This window comes from Patella vulgata, chromosome 3, assembly GCF_932274485.2.
Source record: "Patella vulgata chromosome 3, xgPatVulg1.2, whole genome shotgun sequence".
NCBI lineage: Eukaryota > Metazoa > Mollusca > Gastropoda > Patellidae > Patella > Patella vulgata.
In genome coordinates this window covers 77724868-77752563 of record NC_065881.2, presented here as the reverse complement: position 1 = coordinate 77752563, position 27696 = coordinate 77724868, and the positions used below count along the sequence as shown (strand labels likewise).

The 27696-nt window shown below is 35.7% G+C and overlaps 1 protein-coding gene across 1 annotated transcript in view; it reads left to right on the top strand.

Moving 5' to 3' along the window:
• The window catches only part of LOC126816865 (uncharacterized), a 116027-nt gene extending 89076 nt beyond the window's left edge, over window positions 1–26951 (top strand). The window contains exons 6-7 of the mRNA XM_050543655.2: window positions 21423–21635; window positions 23029–26951. Of these exons, the coding sequence (XP_050399612.2) occupies window positions 21423–21635; window positions 23029–23315 (500 nt within the window). The 3' untranslated portion in view covers window positions 23316–26951. The remainder of the gene's footprint in view (window positions 1–21422; window positions 21636–23028) is intronic.
• Window positions 26952–27696: the final 745 nt, after the last annotated feature.

Genomic DNA, 27696 nt, shown 5'->3' with positions numbered 1-27696 from the left:
AAAATTATTCGCCTTATTTTAACTAAAATATAGCCCTTTATAAAACTTTTGTTGTTTTAATATATCAAATACATCAATAAGAAACTATGTGCAAAGTTTTGTGTTTCTGGATCAAAGATATTTCTCATAAACAGTGATTGAAAGTTGAGTAAATTCTTAACTTAAGTCTGAGAATGCTTTGTGAACTCGGGGACTGTTCTCTACTTTTACTTTATCAAGTTTAGTTATTCATTTTGCATGTGTATTTTATTTTGTCATGTGTTAAGAGTTTTAATCATGGATCTTAATGTGCACTATACAAATAAACAAGGATAGTAATAATTTTTAAAAAATACTCCTTTCGTATATAAATGTACCCAAGGTTTACCATACACCTGCCAGGTGAGTCCCTAATTACAATCTGTCAGGTCTGACATTTAATTAGCGATGTTACTGTTATTGACAATGACAGGTTATATTCTTCACTGACATGACATATATTAAACATAAACATGTCTTGTACATTGTTACATGACAATTCCTGTAGATCACATCATATATTATACATATACAGACATTTAAAAATAAAAATTGCAATAGTCAAGTACCAATAGTTTGCTGAGATAAAATTCAGTGTTTTATAGGGATTTGTATAATGCTAATAATATGTCCATTAAAGATACATTATGGGAAATTCGATAACGAGTTGGCAGTTCTTACTATAATAATTAAAAACTAGATAACGTAAAGGCAATTTGCTGAAAATTTCATTCAAATTGATCCACTATGAACCGAGAACTAAGCGAATGAAATTTCTGCCTAGCCTCGGTCAACATTACTAAAATCAGTACGTTAAGAAGCATAGTCTCGATTTTCCATTTAATCGTTTAATCGAGAAGGAAAGTTATGCAGTAAATTGGATCACAATCCACTTAAGATCGCAGGCTAGTGATGCCATCTAGAGTTGATTATGGTCTGGATAAGTTAATTAATGTCTAATTAATAATTTAGATAACATTTCAGGCCTAAAGAAAGACCTGCAATAGACAGATTTAGCTCTTGCATAATGTATGTTTAATAAAGTGTTAAATCCACAAAAAGTGTTCATTACTCTACCAAAAAAACCTTACTTGAGTATATTAGAATATGCTTTTGAAATCTTTCCATTTGTGGCCTTTGGCCTTAGATTAGTTTGGTGGAAATTTCTTTCCTTTATTATTAAAAAAAGACGTAATGGGCTCAGCCCCAGTTGGTGCATGTTCCAGAAGCATGTTGCGGACCTTAGATATGAAATGAAATGAGGTTTAACCTCCTGCTGTTCTGCACCAACTGGGATAATGAAGACAAGCATTCGCCATGCAGTGTGCCATAAGAGGAGTTTTGCCCGGACAGCGGCACTACAGCCTACTCTTATATCAAATTCCAACTGTCAAGGGTTCTTTTACGTGCACACCAATTAGTGTACACAGGACCGCGTTCTTTGTACCATCCGAACAACTAGACAGCTGTCTTTGTCGGGTCCTCCATCCTGATGCTCTAACAAGAGGAAACCACATGCCAGAAAATACTGAAGAACTTTCTCGGCTCACCTGACCACTGATAAGATGTTCCATAGGCTTTACTCCTGGGTACAAGTAGGTTAAAGTAACGATGAATGTTGAGGAGATTTGTTCAATATAAACACGATGGGACAATTCAATTGTCTCATTAATCACACCTTTCTTTACCTACATGTGAACCTACTCAAGTGATTACATGCACTGTTCAAGATTTATACAGGTGTTAAGATTCTGTGCGACTTGTACATGTTGTTAATAGTATGATGTATTGTTCTTGTAATAGACAGACATATTGAAGTGTTTGATTATCTCTACTCATACTCACACCGTGTCACAACTCAAGCACTCCTGTCATTACACACCTCATTAACAAGTACCTATACTCCATCTTAACACATTCTTATCAATTCTCATTTTACTATCCACAATTATAACGAGATCACACAGACTATATTCTACCGTAGATATAAATATAAATAATATGGGGACCCTTTGGGACTTAATCTTATGAAATCATATAGTCGTTGTTGCAAGAGTTCAAGTGTGAATCCATTTCGATTTAAAATGGTTTCAAAAATTATCCAACGTGACATCATTTCTGTCTCTGTCAGGTCCTCCATCCTGATGCTCTAACAAGACGAAACCACATTCCAGAAAATACTGAGGAACTTTCTTGGACAATACCGAGAGCAAGACCGTGAGACTAACCAGCCAGCATGTTACTCATTGAGCCACCACGGCTCGCCGGACCACTGATAAGATTGTTCCACAAGCAAAATGATGAAATTATATATCAGGGATTATAAATCAATATCTCAATTGTTCTTTTACAAAAAGGGGGGGTTGGATGGCCGAATGGTTAGCATGTGCACGCTGTATCTTAAGGTCTGTCATTGAGTCAACTGGCCTGGTTTCGATTCCCCGGTTGTACATGACATGGAGTAGGGTCACCTGTCCAACCTCATGGGTTTTCGCTGGAGAGTACGGTTTTCTCTGGAGATTCTGGTTTTCTAACACTGCTAAAGACCACCTATGCGCAAGCAAATTATTGAAATAAAATTGAACCATGTGTTAGTCCCGAAATTACCCTCCCTCCCTCCTCTCTCTCTCTCTCTCTCTCTTACAAAAAAATACTGTTTAAGATACCGTATATGACATGGGGGATGGGACTCCGGGAATTAATTAATATTGAAAAACAGAACTTCATTAACTATTTTCCTAAATACAAGAAAAACTAAGTCTTCAAGTATTCATTTACAAGTATTCTACCCTTTATAGCTATCAGAAAATGAAAATTAAAAGATATGAGAATGTTTTAAAATAAAGAAAAAAAATTTCAAGAAATAATCAAAACGGTTGATTTGATTTTTCTTGAATATAAAATCCCATGCTGTTTTTTTTTTCCTGCTAACATGAATCAGTTTGTCATGAAATGTCATCTAAGAGATGGAAGGTTAGGAAATGTTTTTGACAAGATGAGATGAAGCCATGAGAAAGTGTACATGTAGTAGGCTGGATGATGGGGTATTAGATGATAAAAATGGATCCGGGCCTGGACGCATGAGTCAATAATGAAGTCCTATATCATTTCCTGCACTGATTGGAAGCGAAACCTAGAATTTGTAGGAAACCTTCAATTTGTTCGTCAAGTAACGAAGCCATGTTTATTAAAATGGTGTGATTTTCCCTCTCAGATTTGATGCATGCGAGTTTTTAGAGCTTACATTGTTGTGTACTTTTCAAGCTGAGTTTCGTTCAAATTTTTAATGATTTCATTTGCACATTGAGTTGTTTGACATGAACGATAGTCTTTGAGAACTGTTATTAGCTAAAAGGACATGGTTGTAATGGTTCTAACACGATAATACTCAATAAATAGTTACATAATATCGAGATACAACATGTAATTATAAAATCTGAAAACAAGCCAGTGGGCCTATAAATTTATTTCCTGTAAGCAATTATTTTTAAAAAATATATATACATTGTTTAAAAAATAATCATAAATTATGTAACATGAGAAGAAATAAAATAATGAAATTGGGTTTAATGTCCTACTGTTCTGCTCCGAACTGGGCTAATGAAAACGGGGAGAAGAAATAAAATGAATGAATGAATGAATGAAATGGGGTTTAACTCCTACTAGAAATAAATTGAAGTTACTTTACTGCACCAACTAGGTTAGTGAAGATGGGTATACGACATATAGTGTGCTATGAGAGAATTATACCCCGGACAGCATCATTTCCCTCTAATCTTCACTGCACCAACCAGGTTAGTGAAGATGGGTATACGACATATAGTGTGCTATGAGAGAATTATACCCCAAACAGCAGCATTTCTCTCTAATCCTCACAGAATTCCAACTGTCAAGGATTCTTTTATATACATGGCAACCAGTATACAGGTGGACCTTGAATTTTCATCCCATCCAAACCACTAGGATATTTTGTGACTCAATGAATCTGGAAGGCAGATCTTTGATTTTTAATCTAATCCGAACAACTAGGTTATTTTGGGACTCAATAAGTCACTTTTGTGAAGAGTTCTTTAAGAGTGAAATGAATCTGGAAGGCAGACTTTGGATTTTTAATCTCATCCAAACAACTAGGTTATTTTGGGACTCAAAAAGTCGCTTTCTTGAAAGGATTCTTTGGGAGTGGAATCAATCCAGAAAGCATACCTTGGATTTTTAATCCCATTCAAACCACTAGGTTATTTTCGGACTCAATAAGTCACTTTCGTGAATGGGTTCTTTGGGAGTGGAATGAATCCAGAAGGCAACCTCTAAGCCTGTAAAGATGGTTGTGGTCAATTAGAGATAAATTAGAATAGTAATTAATACAGATATTTTGTATAGGAGGTGATGTATGTATGTACTTATTAAGATAGACTCGCGTTCTATTAAAGAATATCGTAGACTACGAAAATCAATAGTGAGACGAGAGTAGGTTTCGATTGTCGAATAGTTACTTGCTAGTTAGAATCAGTTACTGTAGTTAGTACATGCTAAATTAGTACCCTCAAGCCAACTAACAGATGCTATCATTCAACCAATCACAATTATTGTCTTATACTTCTTTTGGCAAGAGTAGAAGCAAGTTGATCGTGAAAAGTTTCAATCGTGATTGATAAGAGTTCGAGATGGTGTTGATTTTTCTCCTTTTAAAAGCCTTTCCATTGATGGTGTCATCGAAATTTCTGACCAGTCATCGGAAAGCTTTCTAAGTTTTCATGGTTCCATTACCCACTACCTAATTTATCTTACTCAATAAAATCACTTAACTTATCCTAGAGTATAATGTTCGGTTTTTCTGCCGGATTTATCAGAATGTATTAGCTTATTAATAATAAAAAACACCGGAAAATCTTCCCTAAGATTTTAGTCAACAGATCTTTTTCCACAAAAACACAGCCAGTCGTGGAACTAATTTAAGAGTAAATGTCCAAAATAGCAACAATATACTCAGAACAGACAAAAGAAATGGTCTTACATGATTGCTCATTACGTTCTCTAGACCTGCTTATTTTGCTATTCATCAAAATGTCACTGCCGTTACTTCCTGCAAGTTTCTCTCATCCTGCTAAAACTTATCGCTTAAAGTAGAAGCCCTATTTCATTTCTTTTGTATAGGAACAATGCTAAGGAATTTCTTTTTCCGTAATGAATAATAAACAGAGTATAAACGTGATTACCATTATGGATCTGGCGCCGCTTGATTTTTTTATCTAGCTGGCCACGGATATTATATAAATCGTATAATCTCCCAACAGGCAGTGCCGTGAATTCCAGAAATATTTCAAATAGTTTCCATATTTTCTGAATGAACAGTGAAAAAATTCAGAAAAATAGAAATTACGCTATTGATCTGGGAAACGTGTGGTGGGTGAGAGGTTAGAATTACAAGCTTGTATCTGGCATTTTTATGAAATTCTGGTTTTTGCTTCAGAATCAAATTTTTCTTTTGCCTGTTTTCATCAAGCTTTTGTCATATTTTTAAGCCAATAGACCTCCATCCCCCAAGCAATTTTAGTGCATCTTAGTCACTTATGTCAATCATTTGTTTTTATGAATAGTTGGTTTCATTTGTATCATGGAGTCACAATGGCTAAGTGGGTAAGACGCTAGCTCGCTTGTCTGGAGGTTGCGTGTTTGATCCCTGCATTGACCAAGAAATTCATCGGGATTTCCTGACGTGGTTTCCCCTTGTCAGTGGTGCAGGACGGAGGGTCTGATAAGGACAGCTGTCTAGTCGTTCAGATGGGTCGAAAAACTGAGGTCCCATGTACACATTGGCATCCCCGTAAAAGATCCCTTGGCAGTTGGAATTCAGTATAGGAGTAGGCCATAGTGCCACTGCCCAGGCAAAATTTACCTAATAGCACATTGTATGGCGTATGCCCATCTTCAATATCCCAGTCAGAGCAGAACAGTAGGACGTTAAACCCAATTTCATTTCATTTTGTTTGTGTCATTTCCATTTTCTTCAAGCCTTTGTTAAGGATGAACCATAGCAAAGATGTTTATGTTAAACCTATATCTGGAATGTGTTTAACCAGTTCTGTCATATATATAAATAGGTGGACACTTGATAAAAAAGGAAACTGTATGGGTGACACCCATTGTTGTCCACCTTCTGCCACCTTCTGGTCTATGTAAAGCTGAAGTCTACATGCTAAATGTGTCTGTGGTTGTTGTTATTTGAAAAAATCAAATATTGTTGTTTTTTTAATTCTGTTGATATTGTTTTCTTCCTTCATCTAGAGAGTCAAACAATTCCCAAATCAGTATGTGGAAGATATCCATAGTCATGACCCTTCTGCCACAACTCTGGTGATCTATGTAAAGGTGAAGTCCACAGGGGATGTTGCTCCGTTTCCCAGATAGTTGTTATTTGAAGGGGGTTGGATGGCTGAATGGCTAGCCACTGGTGTGGTTTCAGATCCCTGGTTGTACGCGACAAGGAGTAGGGTTGCCTGTCCAACCTCATGGGTTTTCACCGGGTCCTCCGGTTTCCTCCCACTGCTAAAGACCCCTATGTGCAAGTGAATTATTGAAATAAAATTAAACCATATGTTAGTCCCAAAATGACCTAGTTTGTGTCGAGTGGACGTTAAACCCCATTTCTCTCTCTCTCTCTTGTTATTTGAAAATTCAAATATTGTGTTTTTAATTTCTGTTGATATTGCTTTAGAGAGTCACAGTAATATAAATCTATAATAGAGATAACCTGATACTGTTTCAATAAATTCAAAATAGAAAGAAAAGAAATTCTGTTGTTTCATCTCTTTATTCAACGGTCACTCCTCTAACGCGGCCAGCGGTCACTATTTTACTAATAAATTCAACAAAACATCGCCCATTCAACGGCCATTGTTGAATGATACCATCTTGTCGTTCTTTGTAACACCCCCGCTAATCCCGTGAGTAGTAGTTAATTAACTGGACCCCCACTGATCAGGTAAAAAGAAATGTAAAAATAACAATCAACCCGGGATTATGTGTTAATTAATCTTTTGTTTTATTAAACGACTAACCTGATCATTGTTTTCACGCGTAACGACACATTATTTTATACTGATTGAATAAAATAAAAGTACCGAGTTTTGTCACGATTATCTAGTATCTCTCTTAGCGCCTCCTATAATATTACATACAGAGTTACACCCCCTGTAAATAGGTGACGCAATTAGCGATGGTTTTTTTTGATAAAATAAAATGAATTCATCGATTTTCTTCACAAAAATGGATAAATATTACCGAATGCATCACAATGGTAGACAGTAGTATCGAAGGTTGGTACAAAATGACAAGTTTACAGAAGTTATGTCCGAGATTTGAGTAAAGAATTTTCGTTCGGCGCAAGATTCAGCGACGGTCAAATTTACCGCTTCCAATGCATTCAAGCGTAATATTTAATTTATGTCAGCACAAAAAGCTCCAAGATTTTATTAAGAGGCCACTCCCGTTAAGTTATGTCCGAGATTTGAGTAAAGAATTTTCGTTCGGCGCAAGATTCAGCGACGGCCAAATTTACCGCTTCCAATGCATTCAAGCGTAATATTTAATTTATGTCACACAAAAAGCAACAAGATTTTATTAAGAGGCCACTCCCGTTAAGCGGTCAGTTGTGAAAATTCCCTTGGGTGGCTGCTTAATGCAGATTCTACTGTACATTATACACTTCCTGAAAGACAAAAAGAACTAGTTTTTTGAATCCCCACGCAGGAAGAGAAGGCCCTCTAGGATTCTTCACACTTTAAAGTGGTGCCTGCAATAGAAATGAAATAAAATGAGGTTTAACGTCCTACTGTTCTGCTCTGACTGGGCTAATGAACACAGACATACACCATACAGTTTGCTATGAGGGAAAATTTGCCCAGACATCGGGCATTATGTCTTATTCTATGTCCTAGCTTCCAAGGGATCTTTTACGTGCACATGGGACTTCAGTTTACAGTGTGCATTGAGGGCAATTGTACCCGGACAACGGACAACAGCACTACAGCCTATTCAAATTCCATCTGTTCTCTCTGTAATAGGAGAGAGAGTGAGAGAAATGGAAATGAAATGAAATGAAATGGAGTTTAACGTCCTACTGTTCTGCTCCTAACCTGGGCTAATGAAGACGGGCATACACCATACAGTGTGCTATGAGGGAAATTTTGCCCGGACAGCGGCACTACGGCCTACTCTTATATCGAATTCCAACTGCCAAGGGATCTATTACGTGCACGCCAATGTGTACACGGGACCTCGGTTTTTCGTCCCATCCGATCGACAAGACAGCTTTCCTTGTCAGCCCCTCCATCCTGCAACACTGACAAGGGAGAACCACGCGGAAAATCTGGGTGAAATTTCTCGGCCAATGCAGGGATCGAACACCCGACCTCCGGGCTAGAGAGCTAGCGTCTTACCCACTTAGCCACGTGATCCCCCGAGAGAAATGGGGTTTGGGTTTAACGTCCACTTGAATCAAACTAGGTCATTTCGGGACTAACATATGTTTCAATTTTATTTCAATAATGCGCTTGTGGGTAGGGGTCTTTAGCAGTGGGAGGAAACCAAAGGACCCGGAGAAAACCCAAGAGGTTTGACAGGCGACCCTACTCCTTGTCACATACAACCGGGGAATCGAAACCCCGCCAATTGACTCAATGACAGACCTTATGATACAGCGAGCACGTGCTAACCATCCAACCCCCTCCATCCCCCTCTCTGTAATAGGAAAAGAGAAAACTATATAATATATCCGATTGTTACAGGATGTTTAAGCCAATAAATACAGCAGTTAAATTTATTGACTGTAGGACTCGTTTAAATCACAACAATAAAAACTGTTATAATAGGCGAGATACAATAGTTTTTATTGTCAATTTGGGATGAGATATAGTTCAATATTACCCTCTGTAAATTAAATCTAATGGCATTACACAAACTCGTTGATTAGGTTATTGTCAAATCGGTGTATATTGAATTCCAATTCAATTTTATTGTTACATGCTTGGTTTATTTGACACAATTGACAGCGTATTTGAATTATCAGCTTTTAGTTTATGTAAGCCATGTTCTATATTCCACTAACCAAATTGTTAATCGTTAAAAGGGACGATAAAATTGTTTCCGATGTAAGCTTTAGAACAATAATTATAATGATTTTTTTCTACTATTTCAATATTGGCGACGGTTTTCTTCAATTCACGGGGGGGTTGGATGGCCGAATAGTTAGCATGTATGCGCTGTATCATCAGGTCTGTCATTGAGTCAGCTGGTGTGGTTTCGATTCCCCGGTTGTATATGACAAGGAGTGAGGTTGCCTGTCTCTGAGTTCTCTGGTTTCCTCCCACTACTAAAGACCCCTACGTGTAAGCAACTATTGAAATAAAATTGAACCATGTCTTAGTTCCAAAGTGACCTAGTTTGTGTTATTGCTCTTCCCATCATTATTTCAAATGGGAAATATAGATAATTTTACAAGCCTTATTCCATCCATAAAACTGTTTATTCTGAAATTCAGGAAAACATTGGAAATGATTTGAAATATTTTTTCATGCTATGTTACCAATTAATGTATGTCTCTAAAAAGGGAGCCAAAGCTTGTTCACGTACCATGAGGTCCCAGGTCTTGAGTGAGAAATATCCTAAGAGTTTTTCAGCCCGGTTTCCCCTTGTTCATGGTGTAGGACAGAGGTCCTTGCAAGGAAAGCCATTTGATGACTCGGTGAGTAAGAAGTTGAATCGCTAACCTGGAGATCCTGTGTTGGATACCAGCGGTGGCCGAAAAAGTTCATCAGGATTTTTCGACGTGGTTCCCTCTTGTTAGTGATGCAGGACAGAGTACCTGGCAAGGGACAATGTATAGTCATTCGGATGGGATGAAAAATCAAGGTCCCATGTACACATTGGAGTGCTCATAAAAGATCCGTTGGCAGTTGGAATTCAATATAAGAGTAGGCTGTAGTGCCGCTGCCTGGGCAAAATTTCCCTCATAGCACACTGTATGGCGTATGCCCATCTTCATTAGCCCAGTCGGAATAGAACAATAGGATGTTAAACCCAATTTCAGTTCATTTCATCTGATGTACAAATTGGCAATGCACATGAAAGTTCCATTGGAACATGGAATTCACAATAAGAGTGGAAATCAGTGTTCCTTCATAGCACACTGCATATGTATGACTGGTATCTTTATGCCCTTAACCCGGCTGGGACATGGCACACTGCATATGTACATATATTGACTGATACATGTACATGTATACTTTATCCTTAACCCAGTTGGGACAGAAAAACAAAACTTTAAATCCCATTCTTCTGAGAAAGACAAAATTGGCAATTCCTGCACAAGCATGCGAGATAACTTGTTAAACATGAGAGTATAAATCATATGATTAAACAAGAATCCTGTATTCACTTCGGCTTTCATATAAATTGATTCCACAAGTTAGCCAACTAGAAGCATATTTGAAATTGACAAATTACTTGCCACAAGTGACATTTGATAGCATTGATATTATGATCACTGTATTTTTATAGGATTGTGTCGACAAATAGTAACTTTTCTGTCATTCTCCCTTTACAAATATCAAGAGCTTTGTGAATTGTAGTTTTGAAAAATGATTTTAGATCGCTTTGTTAAACTTTATCCAGTATAATCTGTTTCTAATTTATTAAATTTATGGTACATCAAATTTTTGTATATGGTGTTTTTAGCCATTCATTTATCAAATATACTACATAGTTCTTAACTCACATGTCTGTTATAGTACCATTTATGGAATATATTTTATAATCTATATGCAAAACTCATGAATAATTGTGAATAACTCTAAACCCACTAGTAAATTATAGTACAGTTTGTGCATGAATAATTCTAAACCCACTAGTAAATTATAATACAGTTTACCCCTGAATAATTCTAAACCCACTAGTAAATTATAGTACAGTTTGTGCATGAATAATTCTAAACCCACTAGTAAATTATAATACAGTTTACCCCTGAATAATTCTAAACCCACTAGTAAATTATAGTACAGTTTACGGATGAATAATTCTAAACCCACTAGTAGATTATAGTACAGTTTGTGCATGAATAATTCTAAACCCACTAGTAAATTATAATACAATTTATGCCTGAATAATTCTAAACCCACAAGTAAATTATAATACAGTTTATGCATGAATAATTCTAAACCCACTAGTAGATTATAGTACATTTTGAGGAATATATTTTGATAATCCTCATGCTATACTCATGAATGATTGATCCTTGATTATATATGAAAGGATATATATTATATAATGCACAGAAAGACTATTGTTTAGACAAGGACAGCTGTCCAGTCGATCGATGGAATGAATAACCAAGGTCCTGTGTACACATTGGTGTGCACGTAAAAAATCCATTGGCAGTTGGAATTCGATATAAGAGTAGGCTGTAACCCCGCTGTCCGAGCAAAATATCCCTCATAGCACACAGCATTACGCATGCCCGTCTTTATTAGCCCAATTGGAGCAGAACAGTAGGACGATAACCCCATTTTATTTCAAACTTTAAATTGCACAATAGAAAACAAAATGACCCTTATTTTTATCTCGAGTATTATGTTGACAAATCCCATGCCATTAGAGGATCTTCCTTCACTTCAAATGGAATTTTTGAGACAACGTATCAGATTTGACTTTCTGCTTTTTTACAAACTGATTCTAGACCTGCAACTATCAGTGGAATAACAATAAAATCATTTTACATGTCTTGGTCCATAAAACGACAAAACAATTTTAATTTGTGTCATATCTCTTGACGAATAAAAAAGATATTTTTACTTTGTCTACCATAATACAGATGGTTTGATCCTCCATTGGGGAGATGTAAAACAAATTAATGACACATCAGTGAGTCCTGGCTTTTAACACTACAGACTCAGCAATTAATTTCATTTAGATATCATGTTGTATGTATACATGGGTCTCCCGAGTAAATGGTTTCTATTTTTTTTTAGATTTTTTTTGCTATGTTTTTGTGGCTCTGTCAGTAAGAAGTTGGCTCGCCAACCTGGATGTCGTGTGTTCGATCCTTTTGTTTGCCCTAGAAAGTTCATCAGGATTTTCTGGTGTAGTTCCCCCTTGTCAGTGGTGCAGGACAGAGGGCCTGGCAAGAGACAACGTATTATCATTCGGACAGGATGAAGAACCAAGGTCCTGTGTACACATTGGTGTTGGAATTCAATAAAGAGTGGGCCATAACACTGCTGTCTGGACAAAATTTCCCTTGTAGCACACTGTATGGTGTATGTCCGTCTTCATTAGCCCAGGCAGCGCAGAGCAGTAGGATGTTAAACCTTATTTCATTTCATTTGAATTTTGCAACGTGTATATGTTAAATGTCGGAAAAAACTTTGAAGGAATAAGCTAAGAGCAAGGAGAATAGGCCAAAAAGTTGATATCTATAGATATCATCCATGAATAGGAATGAGGGTTAATGTCTTGTCACAAATGATACTTCAGTTGTTTTAAGACATGTATATCGTCATTTTCATTTTCATTTCTCGGTTACATGTGCAATGCAAACGATAGAATTTTGTTTGGACAGTAAGATCCTGATTTCTTTTCTTAAAATTCCAGCTGCCAAGGATTCTTTTAAACAGATGGACACTACCCTTGTCTCTCACCCCTAACAACTGGGCTTGTAAAATTTGAACATGGGTCATTGTAGTCAATGAGCTAGTGCCCATCCCTCCAGAATGAATAGGGGATTTGGGTGGTCTAGTGAATTAACGTGTACACATGAAATCGTAAGGTCTGTCATTGAGTCAAATGGTGTGGTTTCGGTTCCTGGCTTGTACGTGACAAGGAGTATGGTCGCCTGTCAAACCTCTTGGGTTTTCTCCTGGTCCTTCGGTTTCCTCCCACTGCTAAAAACCCAACACACAAATGAATTATTAAAATTAAATAGAATCATATGTTAATCCCAAAATGACCGAGTGGATGTTAAACTCTCTCTCTCTCTCTCTCTCTCTCTCTCTCAACCCTGCATGAATAGAAAATATGCTATATATTTTGAGCAGAAAATTGAGGATTTTTCTCAATTCTCAGTGATACAGCGATCTGAAGGTGGGCTGACAAAAAGGATCAGATGAAAAACCAATATACACTATTATTCAATATACACAATGGTAGCGTACGTAAAAGATCTTGTGACAGTTTGTATTTTTGCAGAAGACAGCAAACGTCTCTTCCTTCCAAAGAAAGTAAAAATGTAAAAAAAAATAGTATAACAATGACTTATCTACAAGATGATTAAATTGCATTCCATTATTATAAGAGAAATTGTTCTTGGATTAGGGGGTTTGGATGGCCGAATGGTTAGCGCATGCGCATTGTTTCATAAGGCCTGTCATTGAGTCAACTGGCGTGGTTTCGATTTCCTGGTTGTACATGACAAGGAGTAGGGTCGTCTGTCCAACCTCGTGGGTTTTCTCCAAGTCCTCTTGTTTCCTCCCAGTGCTAAAGACCCCTATGCGCAAGCGAATAATTGAAACAAAAATTGAACCATATGTTAGTCCCAAAATGACCTAGTTTGTGTTGAGTGGATGTTAAAACCCATTTCTCTCTCTTCAAGTAAAAAAAAAAAACAGAAGTCATGTTATTGAGGAAACTAAGGCAATCTGATTTTTTTATGTCGTTTATTTACTGGCAGAACGATTATATCACATGATTTATTTAATGATTAAGTCATTGAATATTATTTAGTTTGGCAGATCTTCATTTTCTGTTCAAATTTTTCAGACTTTTGTCATGATTACATCCTGAGCATGGCATGCATACATCTTGCAGGCATAATAGAGAATTGTCAGAATTTTGTTAGTTTTTCTGCATTTAAGAGGGTATTTGTCAATTTCAAGAGAAATTGTGTTAAAAATCTGACATCTGAGGTTAATTCAAATGGAAGTTGGTTTGTTATCTAATATCTAAAGAAGTCTTGTAATATTCAGACTTGCAAATCAACTCCTGCTTGAATTTTTTTGTTGAATATTCAAGAGCTGTAAATGCTTTGTTAATCGTTTCTCTTATCTGATTATTTGTCATTCAGAAGATTTTATTTTTCGCAAAATTTTGAAACATTTTCTTTGCACATTGCATGAAAAAACTAGGGTTTTATGCGATCAAATTTTATTACAGACATGATTGTCATTGTCAATTATACTCAGACACTGAAAATTGTGTTAAAGTCATAAAAACTGCCATGTTATGCCGATCATAAAGAAATGTATTTTGAAGATAAATTTCTCTTAATTCTCGCTGACGTGACAGACAGACAGTGTTTCCAGGAATTATGAAATAAATCAGGGTCCCTAAAAGGTGCTTGACGAGAAAATCATCAATTGCTCTTATATTTTATCCTCCCTTGTGCACTGCGCGCGACTACTATAACCAAACTTGATATCATCTCGGGGAGTATCACTGTAAGCTCTAGGGGAGAGTTATGTCCCCTTGTTGAGTAGTGGATAAATTTATGAATATAAATAATTGAATTATTTCATGATTTAAGTTGTGTTAGGATGAATGATATGATGAAGGGAATTTGTCGTGATCACTTTGCTGTTGCTTTCTGCCGTATTCTGACTCCAGCAGTTGCTGTTTTTGCATTAAGTGTAATAAATGTACACTTTTAAGTGTTTCTCATGGCAGGAGTGTGTAGTTTTCAGATAATAGACCCTGACGTTTCAGCATTATGTATCCATCCCAATGGATTGGTTTGACACGGTCAGTGTTATCCTATACTGAATGGATGAAACGATAGTCTAAAACAGGGCTTTCACCTTTAGAGTGATATTTACGAATCATTAATGGAAGACAAATGATAAATATTTTTAGTTATATATTTGACTTCATTTAATACGAGTAATATCAAATTAAACATACATTATGCAAGTGCTAAATCTGCCTAATGCAGGTATTTATTTAGGTCTGAAATGTTATCTAAATTATTAATTAGACATTAATTATCTTATCCAGACCATAATCAACTCTCAATGTCATCAGATTTCTCTGATATTAAATAGATCAGAACAGTTCAGCCATTCTTTGATTTAAGCTAAAAATGAAGGTGCAAGACTTGGCTTCAAACAACCAGTACAGTGGTTGAAATTATTGCACACGTCTTGTCAAACTTTCAAAGGCTAATATCTTCGTTCCCAATAGAGTAATTTGAATGAAATTTTCAAATTATTCATTTTACATTATCTATTTTCGAACTATTACAGCAAGAATGGCTGGCTCTTAATCTAAATCTTACATAATGTATCTTTAATAAACATATCATTGACAATATTCTGTTGGAATATGTCAAGATAAAAGTATGGCTTAAAACGCAATTTACTCTAACTTTTCATGAAGATTAGTTAAAGAGAAACAGATGTAATATTCATTACCTTCTATTCACGAAATAGTCATTTAATTCTAGGAAATGCCATCAAAATATTATTTTTTATCCTACATTAAAGAAACAGGTAGTTTGTTATATTAATTCTTTTAATGACATTTAGAAGCACGGTTTAACTCTTCATAACAAAACACAACACAAGGTATATATGGATATAACTACTTCTCTATTATTTAATAATGACGTTTCGTAACACGTACAGGTCGCGTTTTCATGTTATTAAATAAGGGGGGTTGGATGGCTGAATGGTTAGCGTGCGCGCGCTGTATCATCAAGTCTGTCATTGAGTCAACTGGCGTGGTTTCGAATCCCCGGTTGTACGTGACAAGGAGTAGGGTCGCCTGTCCAACCTCGTGGGTTTTCTCCGGGTCCTCCGGTTTCCTCCCACTGCTAAAGAAATAAAATTAACCATATGTTAGTCCCGAAATGACCTAGTTTGTGTTGAGTGGACGTTAAACCCCATTTCTCTCTCTCTCTCTGTTATTAAATAATAGAGAAGTAGTTATATCCATATATACAACTGGCGGTAGTTTTTACTTTGATGTCCATAGCAGATATATCACATAACAACCCGCACGTTCTCTACCATATCAACCTCGGGTAGGTTAATATCCTATACATATACCTTGTGTTGTGTTTTGTTATGAAAAGTTTTTCATATTACGTCAAAAGCCTAAGGTTCCAGCACGTAAGTCTCAAAATATCTTTAGTTTTATTTTAACGAGATTTTAAATGTTACACATTTCACTTTAGTTCTGTCTATGTTGTTATGACTAACGGAATCCATGGTGATAATTAAAGAGTGTTACCTCCATTCTAGAATTCGTGAAAAGAAAAACAATGAGCAGTAGAAGAACTGCCTAATAAACTGATGTTTAGTAAGTGGAGCTGTTACTAATGTTTGATGAAATAGCAATTACTATTTTCTTTACGAACAAAAGACTTTACCAATCTCTTGGTTCATTTATATTTCATTTAATTTAACGCGAGTTCGGTTTTCTAGTTTGGAGAACATCAGGGATATCTTGTTGACGAAAATGATGCCTTTACACGAAGTTGGTTGTGATTGTTTTGTCTCATTAGAAATAGAATCAACACGACGTTAGTGCAGTCGACAAATTTTGAATGCATTGTCATGTTCCAGCTTAATTCCATCACAGTTAACCAGTCATTTTGACGCTTGGTTTGATCCCGGCATCTAATCATTGCTTTAGTTGTACTCAAGTAAAGATGCAAATTTGTGGTCGAAAAAAAAATCAGAAAAAAAATTCTCTTGCTGAGATTAATATTGGAGAATTTTATCTGATGAGATGAAACGAGTAAATAATTTACAGTCATAGAATTTCTCGAGAATTTATAACATTTCAACAAAAAAACTTTATAGAGATGAGTTGAATAAAACTGAATTTAATTTCCTAGTTTCGTTGATTCATTTTTTTTTAATTCAAATCTGTATTAATCGTCATTGTCTGATTTTAAACGTTTTTATGAGGTTTGGTCAAATTAATTTTTTTGAATTAATTTTATGAGTTTTTCATCCTGATTCCTTGGTTTCTGTCTGCTGTTTAAAATTTTTAAATGTATGCAAGTTGAATAGATATTTACTGTTTTGTTTGTCCAAAGGATTGTTGGAATTAAGAGAGAGAGAGAGAGAGAGAGAGAGAAATGGGGTTTAACGTCCACTCGACACAAACTAGGTCATTTCGGGACTAACATGGTTTAATTTTATTTCAAGAATTCGCTTGTCACGTACAACCGGGGAATCGAAACCACGCCAGTTGACTCAATGACAGACTTTATGGTACAGCGTGCACGTGCTAACCATTCAGCCATCCAACCCCCCGTTGGAATTAAGACTGGGGTTTAACTTCCTACTTTTGTGCACTAACTGGGTTAATGGAGATGGGCATATGATGGTGAATTTTACTGGGACAGCAGCATCTTTGATTCATCTTCATTGAACTGTTGGGGGGGGGGTGTTGGATGGCTGAATGGTTAGAGTGAACGTTAAACCCCATTTCTCTCTCTCTCTCATTGAACTGTTGAGGGTACTTTTACATGCATGCTAGCAAGTACTCCAGTGGACCGCCATTGTTCGTCCCATCTAAACGAATAGAAGCTTTTGCATCCCAGTTCCTCAGTCCTGCTAGCAAGTGCTCCAGTGAACCTTTGTTGTTTGTCCTATCTAAACTAATAGAATCTTAGTTCCTCAGTTGTGCATCACTGACAAGAAGGAGAATGGGCTGGCAAATCACGAGTGTAACACTGTGAATGAACCCCGTACATGTAATATATAATATAATAATAATAATTTATTTATAGAGAGCCTATAATCCAATATTTTGTTGCTCTATGGCGCTATTACATTATGATAAAAGTATATGATAAAAAATATATATATATATATATAGAAACTAAAAATAAAATAAAATATGGTATGCAATAATAAAAAGTAAACTCTGAAAACATTTAAGCATTTAACAATTAAAATGATTTTTAAAAAGGTGGGTCTTTAACTTTTTCTTAAAAACAGGCAAGGAAGGGGAATCTTTAACCTCAGAAGGTAATTTATTCCATAGTTTAAAAGCAGCAAAACTAAAAGATCTTTCACCAAATGAGGATTTTGCATGATAGGTACCTTCGGGTTCCATACCCACTGAGCCACCGTGGCTGATTGCCTTGATCCCATGTCTTAAGGAAAGAGAAATAATTATAGAGACAATTGATTGCTTAGTAAGAAAAATTATTCAAACAAGACAAGAACCCAGGACATCCAGGTTAGCGAGCCAGCGCCTTACTCACCATGGCTTGCATTATTGATGAAGGGGAAAGCTTTGGAACCCCCATGGATTAAAGAAATGAGAACAATTATAGAAGTGATTATTGTGCAAGAAAGATCCTTCTTCCTCACATTACGGACAAGAACCTGGAGCCTCCAGGTTACTGCCGATGCCTTACTCATTGATCCACTGTGGCTCCCTATTACAGACATAACTATAGAAATAGAAATGAAATGAAATGAGGTTTAGCGTCCTACTGTTCTGCTCTGAACTGGGCTAATGAAGACGGGCATACCACATACAGTGTGCTATGAGGGAAATTTTAGCCGGACAGCGGCACTACGGCCTACTCTTACATCGAATTCCAACTGTCAAGGGATCTTTTACGTGCACACCAATGTGTACACGGGACCTCGGTTTATCATCCCATCCAAATGACTAGACAGCTGTCCTTGTCAGGCATCACTGACAAGGGGGAACCACGTCAGAAAATCTGGATGAACTTTCTCGACCAATGCAGGGATTAAACACCCGACCTCCATCCTAGCGAGCCAGCGTCTTACCCACTTAGCCACCGTGATCCCGCTATAGAAATACATGTGAATCAGATGTTAGCCATATAAAACAATCAAAACACGTGAATCAGTTGTTAGCTCATATAAAACAATCAAATAACAATGTATCAAAATAGATCATTTACTTGCCATTGACATTGGTTAATTTATATTTCACTTTGATTTTGAGGGACAAGGTTATTACATCTGCAAATGAAAATGACTTTTGTTTCTTTGATGATAAATGATGAATGTTGGTGTGTTTCTGACAAATTGTTTCTCATTGACCTGATATCACACAGTTGTTTGATTTTCTTATCTCTCCGTATTTGTCCTTCAGAGAATACAAGACAGTCCGCACTGTCGCCAGCGGTTGGTTTCAGGACCTCAGCTCTTTTTAATATGAGGGGGGTTGGATGACCGAATGGTTAACACATGCGCGCTGTATCATAAGGTCTGTCATTGAGTCAACTGGTGTGGTTTTGATTCCCCGGTTTTACGTGATAAAGAGTAGGGTCGCCTGTCCAACCTGATGGGTTTTCTCCGAGTCCTCCAGTTTCCTCCCACTGCTAAAGAAACCCATGCGCAAGCGAATTATTGAAATAAAATTTAACCATGTGTTAGTCCCAAAATGACCTAGTTTGAGTCAGTGCACGTTAAACCCCATTTCTCTCTTTCTCTCTCCATAAATCTGTCGTTTGTGTATCACATTTGGAAAAAAAACCATCTTCACATATAGAAGTAGTAATTGTATAACATTAACCTTTATTCAGATTGTTAGATATTCTCAATATAACAGGTTTTGTTTGAAGAAGTGAATACAAAGCCTATTCTTATCAAAATAATACCCTATTTTTGTCTGTCTTATATATTTGGTCACATGTATGACAATCTAGTTTTAAAAGAAATCACGAATGACTTGAAATGTTTGTAAATATCTTGAGGGACAATTAACCTTCTAATATTTACCGTGTTACGACGTAGCAAAACAACGAGATCATAGGCGAAAAAAGTAATTATTAAACATTGAAGACGATAAAAGAGGGGGCCACTGTCGGACAAAGTATCACAAAGATGTAACAAAGCCCAGAGAAGTCGGCGAGGTTATATTGACGATTTCGATTTAGCGGATTAATTTACAGACTAGTATGTTTATCGATAGAGCAGATTTCTCCCTCCTTATTCTCCCCTCACATCCAACTCAATTTCACATAAAGCGACAGATTCTTTGATGTTCGCTATCCAATATTTCAACTGAAATATTTTTTGCCTAACTTTGAGCGTTTGATCTGACTAGTTGGACCTGTACCACAAGTAAAATTAATACAATGCTGGCCAACATAAGAAGTTTTTCCACAAGGAGCGAACATATTGATTTTCGTGTCAGGAAAAATTGTACTCTTGATTTAGCAGTGGGTTATTTTTTTTGCTAATAAAATCTATTTTTTGCCAATAAAATCTGTTTCAACATTTCTTTATCAATAAAATGGTTTTAAAAGTGGAAGGCAAGCCTAATCTTATTATTGTACCTTCAGTTAGTTCACAGAGTACAAAAATACAATAATGTATTACATTCATCATGGTGTTTATTCTGGTTATATTGTATAATCTTTAAGTATATTATTAATACTTCATTTCATATTGCTTTTGTTTCTTTTGCAATCTGATTGAAATACAAATCTATATTTCGTTTCATTTTTTTTATACCCTCGATGGCCTCCACTGCATGAAGATCTGACCGGTTGTAGTGGTAGGTTGTGTCAGGAGTAATACACACGGCTTTTGACCCTATGATGTCAGATATTTGATTAACCATACAAGTGGCTTTTGACCCTATGACATCAGACATTTGATTAACCAATCGGTGTTGATGTTTCTAGTGGGTATTTGGAAATACAACTTTTGCTTTGTTTTGCTGCGAATGTCTACGCCAAGAGCTCGCTGCAACAGACCGCTTGATTGGCTAATCCCTCACACAAACCACAAACTAGTGTAGCAAAGACAAGTAAAACGTAATTTAGGATCTGTGTTTTAATCAGATTGTTTCTATTGTTAAGCGTGGTTACATTTGTAACTCTTGGTCAGTGGTGGGTTTTACTGTCGCAGGCTGGATTACTTGGTTGGTTTATTTTGGATCACTGACATCCTAAGGAAAATGATGAAAAATCAGAGTGAAACATCAACTGATGTTATGTCAAATATTAACATACTGCTAAAAAAAAATTACGAATACAAAACATATTTCATGTTGTACAGGATGGAATTGATGGGTATATGCTTAATGCTCAGATGTCTTATTACACCGAACATACTTAATGATCAGTTCTCTTATAACACAGAACAGGTTTAATGCTGAGATGTGACTAGTAATTTGGATGGGACAAAAGACCCAGGTCCACCTGTTTACACATTCGCATGCACGTAGCTGGAATTTGAAGAATAGACAGAAACGACGATAGCCAGGCAAAATTCTATCCTACCTACACATTGCACACGTAGCCATAGAAATAAAAATGACCATATGTTAGTCTCAAAATGGCCGATGTATTGTTTTGACGAGTATTGTATTTCTTTATGTAATTTATGTCCAATTTATATTTTCAGATAATGGTTTGTTAAGTCGATTCCTGTCTCTTGGCGTGACAGCTTCCATTGCGATCACCGTTGGTAGTATTGTAATAGTAATAGCGTGTATTGTAGCGTTGGTCTGTTGCTGTCGTAAGACCTTGTGTAAGAAAAGACCAGATTCAGGTGTGACAACGACAGCCACAACTGTTGTAGCTAATGGCAGTACGCCAGCCCCTAACAATGTACAAGGTATGGGCTTACATTTACATTTATTTACTTATTTATTTATTTTTTTAGGACCAAGGTCCCGTGTATACATTGGCATGCATGTAAAAGATCCCTTGGCAGTTGGAATTCGATATAAGTGTAGGCCATAGTGCCGCTGCGCGGGCAAAATTTCCTTCATAGCACACTGTATGGCGTATGCCCGTCTTCATTAGCCCAGTTTAGGAGCAGAACAGTAGGACGTTAAACCCTATTTCATTTCATTTATTTATTTATTCACAGCTTGTTTGACACGCCTGAAAATAATGAAATACCTGGAGAGCTTTCATATAGAATCCACCACAGAAGCGTGGGCCATGGGTCTATGGTTTCCTTGCACCAAAGGGAATTGAACTCCTCATTACGACTCCCATTTGCCTCACAGTTGCCAGTCCTACGCTATGCTCTACCACTGGACTATCGCACAACCATAAAAAGTTTGATTGAGAACTCAGCAATATGGTGCTTTCTGACAACTACTATTTGTAATAAATGCCCTATAATCATCTGATATCTTGAGTGTGCCAAAAGAATTGTTATACCGGTAGTTTAAAAATATTCATGGTCTTTTTTAGTAACTGCCATTTCACAATTCTCATCATTATTCTTTCATCTTGGATCTTTGACATCTTTTTAACAAGATTTTAAATGGCTTTAAAGAGAAATCAAGCCATTGAAGATTCTCTAAATTTTACTGACTAACTAGAATTGAACTAGTTTCAACCTCGCTCTACCCAAAATACAAATCATTTCGTCCTTATAAGTAGCAAATTATCATATTGGCTGTGATGTTAGGAGAGCAACTTTCATCCTCTGTAAGTAAAGTAAAGCTGTAAATAAAAACCCAAAGAAAGTGTAGACTATAATAGTCTTCAAACCAATAGTTGTGTTTACACGTGGGCGCGTGGCCGTGATAAGGGTTCTGTTCTCAGAACGGATACCATTTACACTACAAGAATTTAACCATATCACATCCATGTTCCAGATATATTTGACCTGTTTCATTCCCGGAACCATCTTCATTAGCCCGGTCTGTCTTCATTATCCCGAATGGAGCAAAAAGTTGGACATTTTGTTTCTTAGTTATTACTATTTTTTGCTTTTCTGATTTGTCAACTTAACATGAGAAGGGGAAGGCTTGCGACATAGCGAAAGATGACGTGAATGGAGATGTCCCTCTGTACAACATATCAGATAGGTCTGATTGGGTGACAAGTGACATCTTAAATAGATTCAGTTATGGACTTTTTTTTTTTCAGGACAATTATTTATAATCTTTTGGTTCCTTTTGTTTTGTCGTTGTGAAACACATCTTTTATTACCTGTATATCAATTGTTGACCGTCTGAAATTTCTAACTCACCCAAAATATTTTTCAGGACCAAGAACAGGCGGACCATTTAGTAACCATGGTTATACACATCAAGGATATTATCCAATGCAGCCAGTTTACCCCACACCACATGGATCAGTTTATTCAGCGTATGCTAAGGAACAATACGTGCCACAAGGAAGTACATACTCTTCCCATCAGTCTCATCAATCCCATCAACGATCGTACACGCCCACCAGTAGTAAATCGGGAAAATCTAATCGTTCAAATAATAGCACCAGCGTGACATACAGCCAAGGCACAGAAAAAGTTTCACTTCCTGTTAACCTCTAGCAGACGGTTATGGCAGCCATGTTGGAATTTTGGCTGTTTGTTGTTTTTATTGAGTAAAATGAATAGAAAAACTGCTGTAAATAGAAAATAAGGAATTGAAGCTGCTAGACGAATATATGTTAATGGAGATATATTTTTGTTTCTTGTGACAGAGACATTTTGGGAAGTGTAAAATGTAATTTTTCCCTCCCAGACTTGTGTGAATTTATTAGTAAGACTAATAGAAGCTTTGTGCACCCATTCTGTGAATTCTGTGGATATACATACAGATATATATGAGCTACCTTTGAATAATAATGTAGATATGATATAGAGGATTTAGAAACAACCAACAGAAACTGCCAAATTTTCAAGCCTGGAAATAAGCTTTTTAGACTAGTTTTTGCTGTGTTTCCATGCACATTTTTGCCAGAGAAAAAGTCGATCTAATGCAAATGTAATGTGACTGTTTCCATGTAACCGAACGAAAACATGCGCGGAAACGTATACACGGAAAATGGACCTTAGTTGTTGGTCCTTCCTGACAAAATTTTTATCTGACATTCTAATTTTTTTTTTTTTGCGGACATGCGCTAAAGTATTCTTTAACCCAGGGTTTTTGTTTTTATTCATATTTACCAGTCTTGAAAGAGTTTCACGGGAAAATTGACCAGTCGGAGAACTCACCTGTGAGTAAAGTTTAAAATCTTCAAATTTTACCTTAAAATGCAAAATATAGAGTTTGATTTAGAGTTTTGATGTAAAAATACTTCAAAAAATATAAGAAAAATCGGGATAATGCTAAAAATTGTCAAATTCACTGAACCAAATATATCTTGCTGATCCGAGGTAAACAAAAAACATCAAAAATTGACTGGTTGGCAAATTTTTGAAGTGAAAGACTCTGATTAGGGCCTGTTTTCCATGTATGTGTTTTCACAGCATTTGCGCACGTTTTCGCCGATGAAAAAGCCGCTCTAATGCAAAAGTATTTGGACCATTTCAATGTAACCAGCGAAAACGTGTGTGAAAATATGTACATGGAAAAACAGGCTATAAGGCCACAAAAGAGACAAATTTGTGCTAGACTGAATCACAGGAGATTTTGTCAATGATCAACATTTTATTTCCAGGCTTGTATATAATTGTGAAATAGAAAATGGTGGTGGATAAAGACTGTTATTATATATTTTTAAACCACAGATTTGTGTTGAAGTGCTATTTGCGTTAAGTAAACCTAATATGGAGGAAGTATACCTTTACGTCCAGACATATATTGTATAGATATTGATTTTAATAAGGCATCATTATTTTGTGCATGTACATGAGGCCTGTGCTTTACAATTAGTACAATTTTGCATTTTTGTTTCTTTTCTTTTAAATTTAAAGGTTGTTAAGTCTCTATAGAATTTATACATTCATTTATTTTTTCAAAATATGATTTAATGTTCAGTGAATTAAAATTTTGAGGTTACCTGTCTTTAAGAGACCTCCGGTTTCCTCCCACTGCTAAAGACCCCTCCGAGCAAGCGAATTATTGAAATAAAAATGAACCGTGTGTTGGTACCAAAATGACGTTAACCCCATTTCTCTCTCTCTCTTTAAGAGACCATGAGCAACATGGTTTTAAAGGACCACTGTTGGATAGGTACTGAAAAAATAACATGTCAACTACATGCTCATAAAATAAAAATAAAACACTGACAGTTTGAATTTAATGACAGGTGGGTGGAGAAATATTGCTGCTCCCCCCGCATTGACCACATGATCAATGAGAAAATATATACATGTTAGTCACAAATTGACCGGTGTTGTGTAGACGAGAAATTAAAACCCATTTCTCCCACATGTAATACAAAGGTTAAAAGGTATCTTGGAGCAACAAGTATGAATAATCCTCCAGGGCACACTGACTTAGAACTCCAACAAAATGTAATTATTTGATTTATAAGCCTTCATTATTTCTCAACTGAACATATTTAAGTATTTGTGTTAATGCCCTATATGTCAAATTTGTAGGCTGTTCATATATAGATCTATATCTTCAGCTGTTGGTTCAATACCTAGATCTGTATTGACTTTCAATAATACGCTCCATACTTATCGTATCTAGAGGTTTAGATATTTAATCCCCAGACTACTGTATTCATTTAGTTGAGAGTAAAACATTCTTTACCAAGCTTAGACATAAAGCTGTTAATAGTGTACTTTAAGTAAAGTATGGCGCAACTTATTTCAACCCTTAAATGATGACAAACACAGCCTACGTCGCGTGCACCTCGGACAAAAATATTCGCCTTTGAGGCAATGTCTTTGTAATTCTATCTGCAGTGGTTGTTGTTTCTCACCTTTTTCAATTCCGATTCCCATTCATCCATCTAATTTAGAAGAGGAGGAAACCTTTGATCACGAGCTTTGTTCTCTTTAAAATCCTAAGTCTGATATGGTTTGAAGAGTTAAAAACGACCTTTAAAGACAAATGTTCTTTCTTTGAGTTCTTGGGTATTTTTTTTGTTCCTGATTATCGGACAGACCTTGGCTTTGACATAATGAAATATTTTACACTTCAAAGATATTATTTGGTGGAGTCAATTTAAAGATGGGATTTAGATTTGGTTCAAATAAAAAGAGAAGGAGTCTTGAAATTTGTACATAATATAAAATAAAATTCACCATATTTCCAGAAGATTAATAGAATCTTATTAAAGCAGTTAACATGGGAACATTTGGAAAAAGTCTATAGCTTTTTTTATTATAATCGTTACGGGCGACTATACCATATAGATTTATTCTCCTTCACACTTTTGGAAGATCAAGTTCGGAATTAATGGGAAAAGGTCAAATATATTTTCAGTAGATATTGCTGATGACCATATAGAGTTATTCCCCTTCACACTTTTGGAAGAGGAAGATGGGAATTGGCTTCTATCATTTTGGGTGACCACCTTATTGCAATACAGTTATTCTCGTTCACAATTTTGAAAGACAAAGTTCTAATATCTCACTGATACATGTATTAAACTTGAAAATTCTAGTTTATCTTTCCTTAACACCAAATTTTTGAAGGGTAAATTATGGATAATATTACACCCTTTCCGATAATAAGGGGCCTCGAAAATATGAACATTTTGTAACTTTTCAACATGGGTTGGGTTCTTTATCTTAAAAATAAATTAAATTTTAATCTCCACTTTGATAATATTGGTCGTTATTAGATTTTCCAATCTCTTGGATTCGATTGTGACACTGATGAAGCTCTCAAAATAAGACTTAACTCATGTGTAATACAATGTTAGTCGTCCTGTGATTGTTATTAGATGAATACAGAGCATAATATGATTTAAGTATTACATTTGTAGATATATCATTGAGTATATTATTACATTTATAAATATGGTTCATGGTTCTATTATTACATGGTATTAACATGTATATTGCATTTATAATTATTATATCACGATACCTTTAAAAAAAATTATAATCACCAAATTTTTAATTGTTAGAGTTGTTAATTAGAGGGTTTGGTTTTAAATGATTAATTATTAAGCTAGGGCTTTTCTATAATGCTATTAGATGGGTTTCAATGTAACACAGAGATCATCTTGGTTGCAGGCTATAAGATGGGTTTCCATATAACACAGGGACCATATCATGGTTGCAGGCCTGGATATACGGTAACCGACAAAATGTCAGGCACTACTGAAATTTTTTAACTTTATGTCAGACATATATTACATGTATAAGTATCAAAAAATTTATGAATTGGCACAGGATGAAATGACAGGTACTGGAAGGATTGTGTCTGACAAAATCTGTATTGTTGTCTGACAATATATGTGACAGGTGATCTATTTCCAGGCCTACTTGTGGTTGCTATATATATCTCTATAATGCTGATATAGTAAATGGACCCCTAGAGCAGTGAGTGCTATGGTGAAGCCCTATAATACATTTATATTTAAGTTAGGTATATTTGAACAAAATCTTTTGTTGAAATACAGTTATTTTCTTTATTTCACTAACCACCAAGTTTTAATATAGGCATTTAAAATATATTTCATAATTAGTATTTTATGCAAAAACTAGGCAAGATCGGTAGTTAGAAATTCATTTGAAATAGAATATAAGAATTATGCTGAACTTAAAATCTTTTGTCTACCATTTCTTTTTCTTGCCAATGTAATTTTTGATATCTTTATTTTATATTTTAACAGATTTCTTAGTGATGTTATTCTCTTTTTAAAATTTTTACTTCTGAGGAAAAAAATAATTGATCTTTATACTTGAAAAGAAAAATAATTAGAAATTGATTTATGTTCATAAACCATCCTGCTAGTTTTTAAAAATATTTGACCCTGGCACCAATTATTATTTCTGTTATTAATACATTTATTTCTTAATA